Source organism: Globicephala melas, chromosome 20, assembly GCF_963455315.2.
Source record: "Globicephala melas chromosome 20, mGloMel1.2, whole genome shotgun sequence".
Taxonomy (NCBI): Eukaryota; Metazoa; Chordata; class Mammalia; order Artiodactyla; family Delphinidae; genus Globicephala; species Globicephala melas.
In genome coordinates, this window is record NC_083333.1 from 33,900,875 (window position 1) to 33,917,503 (window position 16,629).

Consider the following 16,629-nt stretch of genomic DNA (forward strand, 5'->3'; position numbering starts at 1 on the left):
TCAGGGTTAAAATTTGAACACAGGATCAACGGAGGGTCCAGTATTACAGTTCAAGGATCTACGTACGCAAAAAGCAAAACTGTCCAGAAAGTCTTAGCTCTGAAGAACATTCTAATATAGTCTTCCATCACCTCGTTTACCGGAATCACCTCTGCTGCTGGGTGTCTGAATAAAGTGAACATCTGCAAGTATGAGGAGAATACAGAAGACATTTAACACACCCCTGACCATCAGCTGAGAAGGTCAAGGACGAACACACTGCAAAGTGATAGCGTAACAGAGTAACAGACTGTCTCAGCTGCACAGTGACTCTGCAGATTATAGATAAGCTCCTTGTTCTCCCAAGACCATTTTGAAAGAGGAAAAAGTTGCTGAAAGATGGAAGCATGAAAAGATCTTTATTATACATGAAAAGTGATGTGATATTTTAATAACAAGCCCAGATGTGTTTCTGCTCGTGGGCTGTGATCCCACCACCTTTCACCGGAGGCCATGCCTATCAGCGCCCGTCCCAGGGAGGGGCCTGCCCTGGTCAAGGTCACTGTGCTCACAGCTGGTACCCCATACCAGGAGCTGGTTTTAATAAAAGTCAGCTGGTATCTGAAATGCAAATAGGAGGGGGGCCTAAAGGATGGATACAAAGGGTCATCAAGCATGAACTGCAAAAGCCCAGAGTCTGCATGTCCTGATCCCAAGGTGTATCTGCAGATGGACTATCCTTACTACAGGAGGGAGGGTTCAAAACCTCCATATTTATTTGCCTAAAGTGTGCAGGATTCCACCATGATAACCAGGTAAGAAATGTTCTTGGCAGCCAAGGGAAAAGAATTTTAATGTATTATAAAAAATAACACTAATTCAAGATGAAACACTGTTTCCTTTCTGACCATAAAAATATTGGGTAGAGAAAAACTAATCTAGGCAAAGAATTTCAGAGTTAAAAGAAACCTGCATCTTTGAGTTCTGCAGCTTCTGAGTGGAGGGTGGTCCTGAGGGAGCGAGTCTGTGGACTCCCAGGGATGACCAACGCCCAGGATGGGTGAGGGGCAGGACGGACCACTTGCAAATGAAGGAAATAATAGTCTACAGCCAAGAAGATCTTCTGTGGAAGAAAGCAAAGTTGATTTTTTTGTTTTTGTTAAGCCTTCTTATGCTTGACATTTAGACAAATAGTATTTGAAGACAAAGATAGAAATTCCCTGGTCAAACCTCAGCCGCAGGACCCACACTCCAAACGGAGGATCCTGAAGCACAGGGAAGAGAACGGAGCAAACCCAGCCCCACACTGAGAGCCTATTTCCAAAGCACGGTGTCAAGGGACTCACATACGTGACCTGCCTACGTTTTCCCAAACTCTGAGATACGTAGGGGAAGTAAGTAAGCTCGAGAGAAGTCGTCTGCCGTGATTTTGCTACTTGGCTTGTACAGGGCAGGGCAGGACCCACAGGCAGGTCAAAATGCCTCCAAATCCACTTGCAGAAATGACAGGCTAATGGCACACAAATAATCCTTCTCTGTTCAACTAAGAAAGTTGTAAAAGATATTGAAAGAGTCTTAAACACAGAGTTAACAAGATTGTGGGGAACTACTGGGCCCAAGTCTCTGAGAAGCATTAGTCGAGAGAGGAAACAAGCCACTTGTACCCTCAAGTCCTCACTGATCTACAAGAAACAGCTGAAATTCCGACCGATGGTTCTGGTAACCCTGCGAGGCTGCAGGGAATGGAAATCAGAGCCAAGTGTCTGCTCAAGACTCGGCGGGGTAGGGGTGGGACTGCTATTCAACGACAGCACTTCCTAGCTCAGGCCATGGCAGGTTACCTCCTCAAGGTAAGAGGTGTGTGAGACACGTAGCCTAACAGGGCCTGGGAGCCTCAAAACTGGGTAACAAGGGTCCCAGGATGGTGGTTCTCCCAGGCACCTGGAAGAAGCAAAGGAAAACCTCTGAGGGAAAGAATTTCCATTCAAGGCCTCAAATTAACTCCACAGAGAAGTATTCAAATACAACGACCAGTACACAAAGATAACTGGGCACATAAGTAAAAACACATGAAAGAACAGATAATAAAAGACTTCCCAGAGAACCATTAAGAAAATAATTCAAAAAGAGTTAAAAATCAATAATTTATTAGAAATAGAAAATATCTATTTAATTTTTTAAAAAGGGAAGCAGTAAACAAAGAACAGAGGAACAAAAATAATATGTCATAGAAAATAAATAGCAAAATGGCAGGCATAAATCCAATCATAAAAACTTAAATATGTGAATAAATTCAAAATTCTAATCAAAGATAAAACTTGTCAAACTGCAATTTAAAAAAAAAAACACAAAAACAAAACAAGTTCTACTTATACGCTATTTATAAGAGGCAAAATTCAGGTTCAAAGACACAAATACACTGAAAAGTGAAAGGATGTAAAAAGATACACCAAGCAAACTATAACCATAAGGGAGATGAAGTAGTTACACTAATACAGGGCAAAACAGACTTTTATTTTATTTTTTAACATCTTTATTAGAGTATAATTGCTTTACAATGTTGTGTTAGTTTCTGCTATATAACAAAGTGAATCAGCTATATGTATACATATCCCCATATCCCCTCCCTCTTGCGCCTCCCTCCCACCCTCTCTCTCTATCCCACCCTTCTAGGTGGTCACAAAGCACCGAGCTGGTCTCCCTGTGCTATGTGGCTGCTTCCCACTAGCTATCTATTTTCCATTTGGTAGTGTATATATGTCAATGCCACTCTCTCACTTCACCCCAGCTTACCCTTCCCCCCCACCATGTCCTCAAGTCCATTCCCTACATCTGCGTCTTTATTCCTGTCCCTAGGTTCATCAGAACCTTTTTTTTTTTTAGGTTCCATACATATGTGTTAGCATACGGTATTTGTTTTTCTCTTTCTGACTTACTTTACTCTGTATGACAGACTCTAAGTCCATCCACCTCACTACAAATAACTCAATTTCACAAAACAGACTTTAAAACAAAGAACTTTAATAGAAACAAAGAGGGACATTAAACATCGACAGAATGGTCAATCCATCAGAAAGATATAACGATTATAAATATTCATGTACCTAACAGCAGTGAAAAAACGGAAACAAAAATGAACAGAATTGAAGAGAGAAATACACAATTCAACAATCAGAGTTGGAGACTTCAATACCCCACCATCAAGAATGGACAGAATAACTTGACAAAATACTGCACCATCAACCAACAATACCAACCTGCTGACTTCTCTCTGTGGACACCCACCCAACAACATCAACCTGCTGACATCTAACTATGGAACGCCCACCCAGTAACGACCGACTACATACTGGACCACAAAACAGGGATCAGAAAATGTTAAAGATCTAAAAGCATATAAAGTGTGTTCTCTCACCACAACAAAATTGTTAGAATTCAAAAATAGCAGGATTAGGGGAAATCTACTACCAATATGTGGCTATAAACAACGTACTTCTACATGGCCAATGGGTTAAAGAAGAAATCACAAGGAAAATTAGAAAAGACAATGAGATGAATGAAAATGAAAACATGACATGACGCAAAATAGCTATAGCAATTCTTGGAGAAAATGTTACAGCTGTTAATGCCTATATTAACAAAGAAAGATCTTAGGAGCCAACCACCAAAAAAGAAGCAAACTCAACCAAAAGTAAGCAAAGGAAAATAAAGATTAGAGCAGAAATCAACGAAGTAGAAAAAAAGAAAATCAATTAAAATAATGGCTGTTTTTTTTTTTTTAAACACCAAGAAATTTAACAAATCTTTAGCTAGACTGGAGATGAATAAACTTTTTCTATAAAGGGCCAGATAGTAAATATTTTAGCTTTTGCTGCCACATACGGTTTCTGTCAATATTCTTTGTATTTTTTGGTTTTGTTTTGTTTTTACAACACTTTAAAAATAAAAAGACCATTTTTAGCTTAGAGGCTATACAAAAACAGTGGCTGGCAGTGGGTTTGGCCTGTGAGCTGTCATCTGTGGACTCCTGAGCTAGACAGACCAAGAAAAAGAGAAGACACAAATAACTAATTCAGGAGTGAAAAAGGAGACAGCAGTTCTTACCTCATAAAAGTTAAAAGGACTATAAGTAACTGCATGCCAACAATTTAGATGAAATGAACGAATTCCTAGAAAGACATGAATTACTAAAATTGACTGAAAAAATATAAAATCTAAATAGATCTATAAAAAGCCAAAAAAAAAAAAAAAAGAACTAGTAATTTAAAATCTCGAAACAAAAAAGTCCAAGCTCAGATGGTGAATTCTACCAAACATTCAAAGAATAAAGAACATCCCACCTTTACAAAGTCTCCCAGAAAAAGGAAGAGGCAGCCAACTCATTCTCTGAGGCTCATATTACCCGATACCAAAGCCAGAAAATGACATCACAAGGAAAGAAAACTAAAGAACAATATCCCACATGGATATAGATGAAAAAGTCTTTGACAAAATAAGCAAACCAAATCCAGCAATGTATAAGAAGGATTATATACTATAACCAGGTGGGATCTATCCCAGAAATACAAGGTTGCTTTACCATCTGAAAGCCAATTAATGTCATAGATCATACCGAAAGAAAGAAGAACAATCACTACATGATGATCTCAGTAAGCTCAGAAAAAGCATTTCACAAAATCTAATGGTCATTCACGACAAAAATTCTCAACAAAGTAGGAACGGAAAGGAACTTCCCCAACCCAATAAAAAGCATCTACAAAACCCCTACAGCTACATCTTAATGGTGGGTGATGGAATGCTTTCCCTGAGGTTGGAAACAGGGACAATATCTGCTCTTGTGACTTCTGTAGAGCACTGCAGTTCTGGTCAGTGCAATCAGGCAAGAAAGGGAAATAAAAGGAACCAGATCAGAAAGGAAGAAACTGCCTCAGTCTGCAGACAACATGAGCTCGTATTTAGAAAACCCTAAGGAATCCACCAAAAAACTACTGGAATTAGTTTCAGCAAGGTCACATAATATAAGATCAAGATACAAAAATCAATGGTATTTCTATATACTGGCATTGAAGAATCTGAAATAAAATTCAGAATATTTTACATTCACAATAGCATCAAAAGAACGAAATATTGAGGTATAAATTTAACAAAGGAAGTACAAGACTTGTATGGTGAAAATTACAAAACATTGCTGAAAGAAGTTAAAGACCTAAATGAACAGATAGACATCCCATGTTGATGGACTGGAAGACTCAATTCTTCAGCAAAGCTATTTTCCCCAAATTTCTGCGGAGCGGCTGGGCCCGTGAGCCATGGCCGCTGAGCCTGCGCGTCTGGAGCCTGTGCTCCGCAACAGAAGAGGCCACAACAGTGAGAGGCCCGCGTACCGCAAACAAACAAACAACAAAAAAAGATAAATATAGAGATCAGTAGAACATAACTGACAATAGAGAAATAACCTTTGCAATTATGGTTGATTCAAGGCAGTTCAATGGGAAAAGGATAGTCTTTTCAACAAACTGCTAGGACAAGTGGATCACCACAGGGAAAAGGTAAATGCAGACCCTCATCGCACACAAAAATTAACTCAAAATAGATCACAGACCTAAATATAAGAGCTAAAATTTAAAAATCTTAGGTAAAAAAACTTGGAGCAAATATTGGTTACTTTGAATTAAGCAAAGAATTCTTAGATATGAAAACAAAGGCACAAATGATGAAAAGAAAAATTTGACAAATTGGGCTTCTTCAAAAGTTAAAAATTTTGTGTTTTAATTTAGGTATAAATTTATCAAGAAAGTAAAAAGGCCACCACAAACTGGGAGAAAATATTTACAAGTTCTATATCTAGCAGTAACCAGTGCCACCCTGAAGACACAATATCCTTCCTGACACTGAAGATCTTTCATTCTATTGCAGAGGTGAGTGTTACTGGCATTCAATCAAAGGAGAGATCCTAAATGGAAGTCCTGTGAGTGACAACTGCAGAGGGATGGAGCTCACAGCGGGGGGAGAGCCGTTAAAATGGAGGAGAACAGAAATGACACTTTTCTGAAGCATTTCCACCCAATCCCAGTACCCTTTCTCTGTCTCAGGGCATCCTATATTTCTTCAGCTTTTGGAGAGAACTTATTAAGGCTATATACGAAAAAAATCTACAGTAAACAACATATTGTACTTAATTAACAGTGAAAGGTTTCAGCGCTCTCTTTGCGACTGCGAAGGAAACAAGAATGCCCATTATCATGATTTCTATTTAAGAAGTCACTGGAGACTTGAGTCCAAAAAAAAAAAAGAATAAAAGATACAAGGCTTACTAGAAAGAGAAAAAATCATTGCTTACATAAAGAACCCAAAATAATCAACAGAGAAATATTAGAATTAAAAATGAATTTAATAAGGTTTCTGGGGGCTTCCCTGGTGGCACAGTGGTTAAGAATCCGCCTGCCAATGCAGGGGACACGGGTTCGAGCCCTGTTCTGGGAAGATCCCACATGCTGCTGAGCAACTAAGCCCGTGCGCCACAGCTACTGAAGCCCGCGCACCTAGAGCCCGTGCTCTGCAGCAAGAGAAGCCACCACAGTGAGAAGCCCGTGCACCACAACGAAGAGGAGCTCCCGCTTGCCGCAACTAGAGAAAGCCCGTGCGCAGCAACAAAGACCCAACGCACCAAAAAAAAAAAGATTAATAAAGAGAATAGATGGTATTTATAAAAAATAATAATAAGCTTTCTGGATACAAGATCAATAAATAATTTCTTTATATGTACAAAATTTTTTAAAATGATGCCTCTTACAATAGTATCAAAAAAGATCAAATAACTCTTTGGTGAGAATGTAAAATGGTATAGTCACTCTGGACAACATTTTGGCAGTTCCTCAAAATGTTAAAATCAGAGTTACCATGTGATCCAGCAATTCCACTCCTAGGTGGAACTGAAAACATCTATCCACACAAAAACTTGTACAGGAATGTTTATAGCAGCATTATTTATAATAGTCAAAAAGTGGAAATAACCCAAATGTTCATCAACTAGTAAATACACCAAAAAAAGTATATTCATAAGATGGACTATTACGCAACAGTAAAGAGAAATGAAGTCCTGACACACGCTATAACATGATGAACTTTGAAAACATCATGCCAAGTAAAAGAAGCCAGTCACAGAGATCACACAGTGTAGACTCCATTTATATGAAAAGTCCAGACAGGCAAATCCATAGAGACAGAAAAGAGCTTAGTGGTCGCCCATGGCTAGGAGCTGGGGGAATAAGGGGGTGATTACTAATAGGTATGGGGTTTAATTTTGTGGTGATGGAAAAGGTCTAAAATTAGACTGTGGTGATGGTTGCACAACATTATGAATATACTGAAAACCACTGGATTGTACACTTTAAATGGGTGGATTTTTATGTGAATTACATCTCAGTAGAGCTGATAAAAATGTTTTTTAAAAAATCAAATACCAAGGTATTAATTTAACAAAGAACTTGTAAGCCCTGTGCTATGAAAACTACTCATGCCTATTGAGGTAAATTAAAGAAGACCTAAATAAATCAACGAACATATTTTCATTGTTAGGAAGACTCAATATCGTAAAGAAGTTAGTTCTCACCTAATTGATCTATAGATTCAATATAATTCCAGTCAAAATCCTCAGAGGGGATTTTGTGAAAATTAACAAAATTACTCTGACATTTATATAAAAATGCAAAAAGATTTTTAAAAAACAGCCCAAAATATTAGGTAGATGAACAAGAAAACATATAACATCAAATTACAGTATGTTCTCTAAAGCTACACTGTGGTATCGGCAGACAAGAGGACAGATCAATAACCCAACTGGACAGAACACACAGGCCAGAAGCAGGCCATACGCACATTCACGCTGGGCTAAAGACAGCATGCAGAGGGCTTCCCTGGTGGCGCAGTGGTTGAGAATCCGCCTGCCGATACAGGGGACATGGGTTCGTGTCCTGGTGTGGGAAGATCCCACATGCTGCGGAGCGGCTGGGCCCGTAAGCCATGGCCGCTGAGGCTGCGCACCCGGAGCCTGTGCTCTGCAACGGGAGAGGCCACAACAGTGAGAGGCCCGTGTACCGAAAAAAAAAAAAAAAAAAAAAGACAGCATGCAGATCTGTGAGGAAGGATACAAATCAGCCAGGATGCCTGTACACTGGAGGGAGCACAAACTGACCAGCCACTGTGGGAACCCGGCAGCATCCACTGAACACGGGTACACAGAGACATCCCAGTTCCACCCCTACATGTGCATTTGTGTGTGTGCACCAAGATATATGCACAAGGATTTCTTGGCAGCATTGCTCAAATGCCCAAATGTCCAAACGGCAGAATGGATAAACTGGGCATATTCATATCGTGGAATATTAAACAGCAATGAAAAGGAGCGACTTCTGCTCCACACAATTTAATTTACTGTAAATTTTACAGTAAACTTAATGTACTGTAAATGATGAAACAAATAAAAATCTGAACATGACAAGGACTGTCACCAGAACCACTTCTATTCAGTGTTGCATGGGGGGTGGGGGGGTGGGGCAGTTGTCTCAGCCAGGATAATGGGCCAAGAATAAGGAATAAAGGCACACGGACCAGAGAGAAAGAGGCAGTCTTTACTCACAGGTGCCGCGGTCACTTCATAGTGAGTTCTTACCCCAAAAAACAAAAACAAGACAAAACAAAACTAGAACTAATAAGGTAATTTAGTATATTTATAGCAATACAACTATAAAACTGGGAGACGACTTGTTAATACCATTTTCAATAACACCAAAACTCATAAACTACTTGGGAAGTATTTTGTTAAATTTATGTAAGACCTGTATACTAAAAACTACAAAACATTTCCAAGAGAAATTTAAGAAGGCCCAAATAAATTGAGAGATACATCATGTTTATGTATTAGAAGATTCAATATTAAGATTCCCAAACAGAACTATAAATTCAATTCAATTCCAATAAAAATCCAAGCAGGCTTGACAAGCTGATTCTAAACTTTTGCAGAAATCCAAAAGACCTAAACAGATGTGAAAACAATTTTGAAAAGGAAGAACAAAGTTGGAGGACTTATAATACCTGATTTTTTCAATAAAACGACATTGTAGCTTTATCACTACAGCTGCTACAGTAATCAAGACAGTATGGATTTGGTATAAAGATAGATAAAAAGAACAATGGAACAGAACAGAGTCCAGAAATGAAATGGATCTATATTTCTTTCAGTCATTGATTTTCGACAAAAGTGCCAAGGTAATTCAATAGGGAAAGGATAGTAACAACCAGTTATCATAGGGGAAAAAATGATCCTCAATCCTTACTTTACATCATACCCTCAAATTAACTTAAAAATAGATAACAGATCTAAATGTGTAAGATAAAACTATAAAACTTCTAGGAGAAAACAGATAAGAAAGTCTTGGGGTAGAAAACAATTTCGTAGGTTCTTAGATGGGACACAGAAAGCCTAATTCTTAAAAGGAAAAACTGGAAAATGGACTTTATAACAATTAACAACTTCTGTTCATCAAAAGGTAGTTTTAGGAAATTAAGAAGATAAACAGGCAAACTAAACTGGGAGAAAGAACTTACATACAGAATTTAGTTTTTATATCTAAAAACTCAACACTAAGACAAAGAACTTAATAAAAACAATAGTCAAAAGATTTGAACGGACACTTCACACAGGAAGATATATGCATGATCACTGAGCACCTGAATAAATGTTCGACATATTTAGTCATCAGGGAAATGCAAGCTAAAACAATGAGATAGAACTACATGCACACTACAAAGGCTCAAATTTAAAAGACGATTCCAAGTGTTGTAACAATACAAAACTACTGGAACTCTCGCAAATTGCTGGGGGGGAGTGTAAAATGGCTCAGTCTCTTTGCAAGACAGTTTTGAAGTTTCTCACAAAGTCAAATGTACATGTATTATAGCACCCAGCAGTTCTATCTCTAGATATTTACCCATGAGAAACTAACACAAATGTCCGTGGTGAGACTTGTACACAAATTTTCACAGCCATCTTTACTCATAATAGCCAAATCCTGGAAAGCAATCCAAATGTCCATCAATGGATGGCTATATAAATAAACAATTTTGGTTTATCCATGCATTTGAATACACTACTCAGCAATAAAAAAACTGAATTATTGGTATAAGCAACAACACGGATAAATCTCAAAAACATATGATGAGCAAAAGAAGCCAACCACAAGAATATATACTGTATGATTCCATTTATATGAGGTTCTAGAACGGGGGAAAATCTAATCTGTCGAAAGAACAGATAATTAGATTACTAACCTAAAGAAATTACATGTGTAGTTGCTTCAGGGAGTGGGGGAATGATTGTAAAGAGGCATGTGGAAACTGTTTGGGGCAATGGAAACGTTCTAAACTTGACTGAAATGGTTTTTATACATTTCTCAAACTCATTGAATGTACACTTAAATGAGTGTACTTTATTAGATGTAAGTAATATCCCAGTCAAGTGGATTTTTAAAGTATAATGTCTCTAATAAAGTAAACTCAGTATTTAGAAAAAACTTAATCTGACTTCACTCCATGATGCTTTTTGAAAATATTATAATTCTGGGTTTACTGGACAAGCTCCATAGCAGAAATACCAGAAATGCTCAGTATTATACATTACGCAACATCACCATCCTCAGAACGTACTATTTTCACCGTTCTAAGTTCCCTTCCAGTCCCTATCTATACACATATATAATTTTTCTACAGCTATAATTATAGCATAAGAAGAATACAAAAATAACTTAGAATCAAACGTGCAATTTTACCATATATGCACAAATTCAAGTCGTGCATTTTCCTCTGCTGACGGCACTTCCAACAGAACCCAGAACCCAAGTGCTGCCGACGCCCCACCACTGCTTCTTGCTCTGCCCCAGCTCCACCCCTTTCTTCCTGGAGCCCCGCCCCTGCCACTTGCTCTGTCCTGGGGGAGTGGAGGAAGGAATTACCTTCAGTTAGGAGAGAAGACAAGAATTCCCTCCCACCAGCAAGAGATTGGCAGGAAGGGGGGCGGAGGGAGTCTCGGTGGGAGGACACGCCCGGCACTGGCCCTGGTCCTGGTTCTGGTCCTGAGCCGGACTGGGGTCCACCCGGAGCACATGCATGCAGAGTGAACCGCGCCCTCTCCGGGGTGGAATCCACACCATCTTTCCTTACAATTCTGCCTCCTCTTCTCTGCAAGCCCACCCTGGCTGCAGGGCAGGCAGCTCCGACATAGTGGACATAGTGCCCACCGGGGCCCAGGACACCCTGTGCAGGAGACAGAGACCTCTGCTCTCACAGCCCTCGCAGTTTGGTAAGACAGAGAGGGACAGCAAAACGAGCAGTAAGAGTCAGATTCTGCAATGGACAAGATGACCGCTCGGACCTCAGGAACACCATGGATGGAGTACCTGGGACAACACGGTCCAGCACTGACCTACCTGAGAACCAGAACGTGGGAAAATGCAAGTTCTTAGGTGGACGCCACCCAAGGCCCACACAGCCCACGCTGGCCGCCAAAGAACCACTTTGGAGCTCATTAAAGCTGAGTCTGTCGGGGAGCCCGGGAGTGTGAGTGCCTGCAGCAGCGGGCCCCCAATCTCCATCTCCAGCAAGCTCTCTCCCTGGCCAGCAGTTTCGGAACCAGTGCTGGGAAGGAGCAGCTGAGCAAACACCCGGGTCATCCCCCTTTCCTAAGCCTTAAAATGAAAGCACTCTGTACAAATAAAAAATATCTCAAAAGCTCACTACTGTCTGAGGCATCATTTTTTTTAAAAAAAATCAAGTTTAGTGGCACTTAGCAAGAGCAGAGCTTTCCAGGCACAACAGGTTATGGTGCTGACAAAAACAAGAGTGTGTGGCGTGCCGAGGGACTGGCCTCGAGGGAGTGTGAGTAGCTACGGTGCCGAGACGTCTCAGATCTGTCTTCAACTATTTTCTATCTTTCCTCTGTTCAAGGAAAATCTTTCTGAACATGAGTGCTAACAATAAGGACTATTTCTTCTTTCAAAGAACCGGAGTAGGGCTTCCCTGGTGGCGCAGTGGTTGAGAGTCCGCCTGCCGATGCAGGGGACACGGGTTTGTGCCCCGGTCCGGGAAGATCCCACATGCCACGGAGCAGCTGGGCCCGTGAGCCATGGCCGCTGAGCCTGCGCGTCCAGAGCCTGTGCTCCGCAACGGGAGGGGCCACACAGTGAGAGGCCTGCATACCGCAAAAAAAAAAAAAAAAAGAACAGGAGTAGAAGAGTCTACACACATGGATATTTACCGATCGGCAGCTGCCATCAAGTAAGGGGTCGCCCATTCCTCCACCTCATTAAATTAAGGTCGTCACCTGTTTCTTGAGCCTCCTTGGGAAGAGCCACCACTAAAATCACACGGCCCTGTTCCTGAGCCAGCTGATACCCTCCAGGCCTTGGGTCTGAAACACAAGCCCGTAATTTTTTTCTCGGGAAAGAAAAGGTGGGGGAGAGCAGAAAGGAAAGACTGGTGTGTTCGGAGAAGGAGAGGCAGGCAGGGCTGGCCATCCTGACTGCTGCTCCCAGCGTGGCCCCTGCAGGCAACAAACCTCCGGGCTTTCAGGACCGGAAGTCTGCAACACAGCGTCTTAGTGAATCCAGCTAAGAGCACCCTGCCACCTACCAACCCCCCGTACCACACAGCGGCATCAACACACTCAAATTAGTCGATAAAGTCTGTAAAAGAATTTCTACAGAAAACTTTGAATTTCCTGTCAATTATTTATTTTAAGGGAGGGGGAGTGTTTGTTTACCATGTTACACTGTTGAAGACAGAAGGAAAAGTATAACTTTAAAACGTGGCAAAATTGCCTTTGATTTTAAAACAACTGAAGTTCAGCTCAATTCACATATTCACATGAAAACGCACAACCTCCTGCCCACCAGCAGCTATAAGACAGGGGTGAGGACTCAGGGACAATGAGGCTGGCAGGGAGAAGGGACCTGGAGGGTCCCCAGTGCCCCATGCTCTGGTTCCTCCTGGCCTGGTTGCACCTCTCCTGGGGCTTCCAAGCAACTTGTCTCCTGCTTTGGGGGGCAACAGTACTTATCCACGGAGCTGAAATTTCTAGGTGACACGCCTGGAAAAGCAGCAGCCTCGACCTGTTCCAGACCTGAACGCACAACATCTCTCAACTGTTTTCTAAAGTTGTAGCAGATTATCTCTAGCTGATCCCAATATTCTTTTCTGAATGATCCCATGCTAAAATTGACAAGTCAAACATAAACATCAGGTGGCCACAGGGAACGATATTCAATGCGCTGTGATAAACCATACTGGAAAAGAAAAGAATACAAATATGTATAACTGACTCACTTTGCTGTTCAGCAGAAATGAACACAACATTGTAAGTCAACTGTACTTTAGAAAAGTTTTAAAAAATTAGGTGGCATGCGATGCAGAGACAGGAGAAACAAACTTCCTCACTCGGCTGGCAACATCTGCATTTAATAAGTTACTGGCCAGTACACCATTCCAAATATAGTGAAAATAACACTATTCAGTAGCCTCGTGGTAACCACCATGCCCTGTGGTCAAATGCTTTGCTCTCAAAACCCTCAAAGTAAAGTGCGTGGTCTCGTGTTCCACTCCCAGGAGGGACGTGGCGGGAGGCACTCAATCCTCTTCCTGCTGTCTCAACATTCCACCCCCTCCCCACACGCGCAGGGAAGAATTGGAGGGGAAATAGAAATACAAACCGCTAATATCTACATCAGTCAATGCTTCAACTTACCAGCAGTTTGGAAAAAATGTTTAATGGCAAAAGAGGCCAAAATCACTTTTTCAGTCACCTGCAAATCAGTTACTTAAAAGATCCCCCCTTCCCCCTCCCCGGCCCACCACCCAGATTCTGTGCTGGTTCCTTCTCTGATCTCACAGAGAAAAAAAGCCAGACTGCGGTGGGCACGGCATGGGGAGGACTCAGGCCTGACCCAGGCAGGACCCTGCTCTGTCCCACGCTTCCTTTTAGACCCGAAGGTGAACGGGGTCAGGGCAGGGTGTACAAGAGCCAGGAACACGAAGGTCCAGGACAGTCCCTCCTGAGAGCGAGACCTCCCCCCGCGTGTCCAGGTGGCCGAGCAGCTCTCCCAGTTGTCAGGAAGGAGACTCCCCTGGGGCCTGGGCAGGCAGCCTCCTCCATTCCCCCAGCACCGCGTCCTCCACTAGCCCCGACAGCTGGAAGCTGGGAAACTCAAGAGAAAAGCCCAGTGGATTCAACAGATCCCTGCTAGCATGTAGCACCGTACCTTAGAGAGATCACCCTTCACGTGGATCTTCCTGCAGCCAGCTTAGGAACTGCTGCCGTGCCAGGCTATCTTCCAGGCGGGCACCCCCGTTTCTAACTTAAACACAGACGCCATCGGAGGTGCTGTGCTGCTTCTCTGCACTGTAGCAGAACACTGTTCCAGGACCCAAGACGGACGGCAGGCGTGGGTGGGTGGGACGGCGGGCTCACAGCCTCCATGGCCTCAGTGGAGCACACTTCACGGGATGACAAAACCTACTGGGTATAAATGCCTGCTTGGAGGGAAAAGTGGGGACAGTCCAGGAAGCTGACCCCACCATGAAACGAAGATGACTTTGGCAAATCTAAGTGTGTTGATAACACTCCTGGAACACGGAAGACCCGGGCTGAGCCTCATGGAAGCCTCCTGTCCTGGATGTGGTGAGGGAGGCCCCCGCTGCCCTCTGACAGTCAGCATGGCCTAAGCCACCTTCTGCAGCCAGGCAAGCAGATGCTGTGCTGCTGAGAGAGGGAGTGGGGAGGTGACCACAGTGCTGCAAACACGGGGCCGAGACCTCGTGCTTGATACCCTCCAACACTGAACACATCGGCCAGCCCAGAGGGCAGCAAAAGGCCACAACTGCACAGGAGCTTGAGGGGCGAGCAGCCAGCAGCCCCAAGACCGAATGCATGCTCCAGGAGCCTACAGGTCCGCAGACACCCTGGGGAGGGCTGGGGCGCCCAGGCGCACAAGGAAGGTCAGCAGATCTGCCGGGAGGACTGGGGAAGGGGGTAGCCAGGCGATTAATTTCTCTTCACCCCTGAGGCTGGGAAAGAATTGGGTTTTGAACAGGTCAGAAACCCAGGACACCTGGAAGCAGGTCTCTCCCAGACCCAGCAGAGGCCACCCACCCGTGGATAAAAGGGCTCAGTCCCAGGAGTGGAGACCCCACACCTCCTGGCACGCCTGCTGCCACAGCCCCTGGACGGTGTGGCCTGGCCTCCAAGGGTGCAGAGTCATAAACAAACAAAATCAACCATTAATGCGCTTACGAGGACCCAGGACACAGAGCGAAGTGGCAGCTCTCTAGAGCTGCCGGAGGAGAGGACAGAAAAGAGGAGCTCTCAAAGGTGTCCTAGAACACGGAGGAATGGAAAGCATAACATCTAACTTCTAACAGCAATGGCGAAGATGAAAGAGGTGGTCACAGCCCACAGCTGAGTAAATGAACTGGAAGGTCGAACTATAATATTCAAAGTTACAGAGAAACAGAAATCAAAAGGGAAGTGAGCAAACTGTAAGACCCAACATTCAAACACGAGAAGCCAAAAGAAGAAAACAAGCTAAGAGAAGGAAATTAAGAGCCAATATAGAAAAATTCATCTCATCTGAAAAAACCTTGAGTCTGTACTTTGGAAGAGCTCGCCACGTTCCAGAAATGATTCCTGACACACACAGAAAAATTCCCAAATTCCAAGAAGATGGAAAAAATCTTAGAAATCTTTGGTAAAAAAACATATTTTAAAAACCAGTAAGTTCCAACTGACACAGAAAAAGCATGCAACAAAATCCAACACCTGTCCATGATAAAAATTCTGAGCAAGTTAGGAACAGAGGATGACACACAACGTGAAAAGCTACTGCTTCCTCCCAGGTCAGGAGGAAGTGAAGATGTCTGCTCCACGTGCATGGAAGTTCCAGCCAGAGCAATAAGGCAAGAAAGGCAAATAAAAGGCCTCCAGATGAGAGAAGAAGAAATAAAACTGCTCCCATTTGCAGATGATGTGATTGTCCACCTAGAAAATCCTCAGGAATCTAATCTAAAAACCTAGAACCAGTGAGTTCTACAAGATCAACACATAAAATAATCACATATCTATATACTAACAACGAACATAGAAATTAGAGATATTATGTCCACAAACAACTGCTCCAAAGAAAATGAAGTATGTTGGTGCAAACTTAACAAAATATGTACGTGATCTGTATCCAAAAACCACAAAATGCTGATGAAAGAAATCAAAGACGACATAAGCAAATGCAAAACACATTTTTAGGAAAGGCCACAGACACCCCCTTCTAAGTAGAATTTATTTCCTGATGATGGTGCCCAGATCACACAGCGTGGGTCCTCTGTCTGAAGGCCATAGGCCAGAGCCCCGCAGGCCCTCGTGGGAGGCACCAGCCCCACTCTGCATGGGTTTCTTCTGGGGCAAATCCCTGTGTCCCTGAGCTTTGTGCTTTGCCTCCTGGGCTTGGAGGGACTGTCTCCGCGGACTTCAACTTCCCACAAGGGGATGGGTGTCGACCTCCTGCTCACCCGAAACACTGCTGACAGACACCTTCTGAGATAATCGGGGTC

The 16,629-nt window shown here is 42.8% G+C and overlaps 1 protein-coding gene across 6 annotated transcripts in view; it reads right to left on the bottom strand.

Annotated features, from left to right (window-relative positions):
* Window positions 1-16,629, bottom strand: part of B3GNTL1 (UDP-GlcNAc:betaGal beta-1,3-N-acetylglucosaminyltransferase like 1) — a 121,355-nt gene that overhangs the window by 80,277 nt on the left and 24,449 nt on the right. The window contains exon 1 of one of the 6 annotated variants that reach the window (XM_060290406.1): window positions 10,806-10,908. The exons of the other annotated variants lie outside the window; for them this stretch is intronic. Within the exon in view, the coding sequence (XP_060146389.1) occupies window positions 10,806-10,808 (3 nt within the window). The 5' untranslated portion in view covers window positions 10,809-10,908. Of the gene's footprint in view, window positions 1-10,805; window positions 10,909-16,629 lie in introns of those variants that run through there. 6 annotated transcript variants of the gene reach the window in all.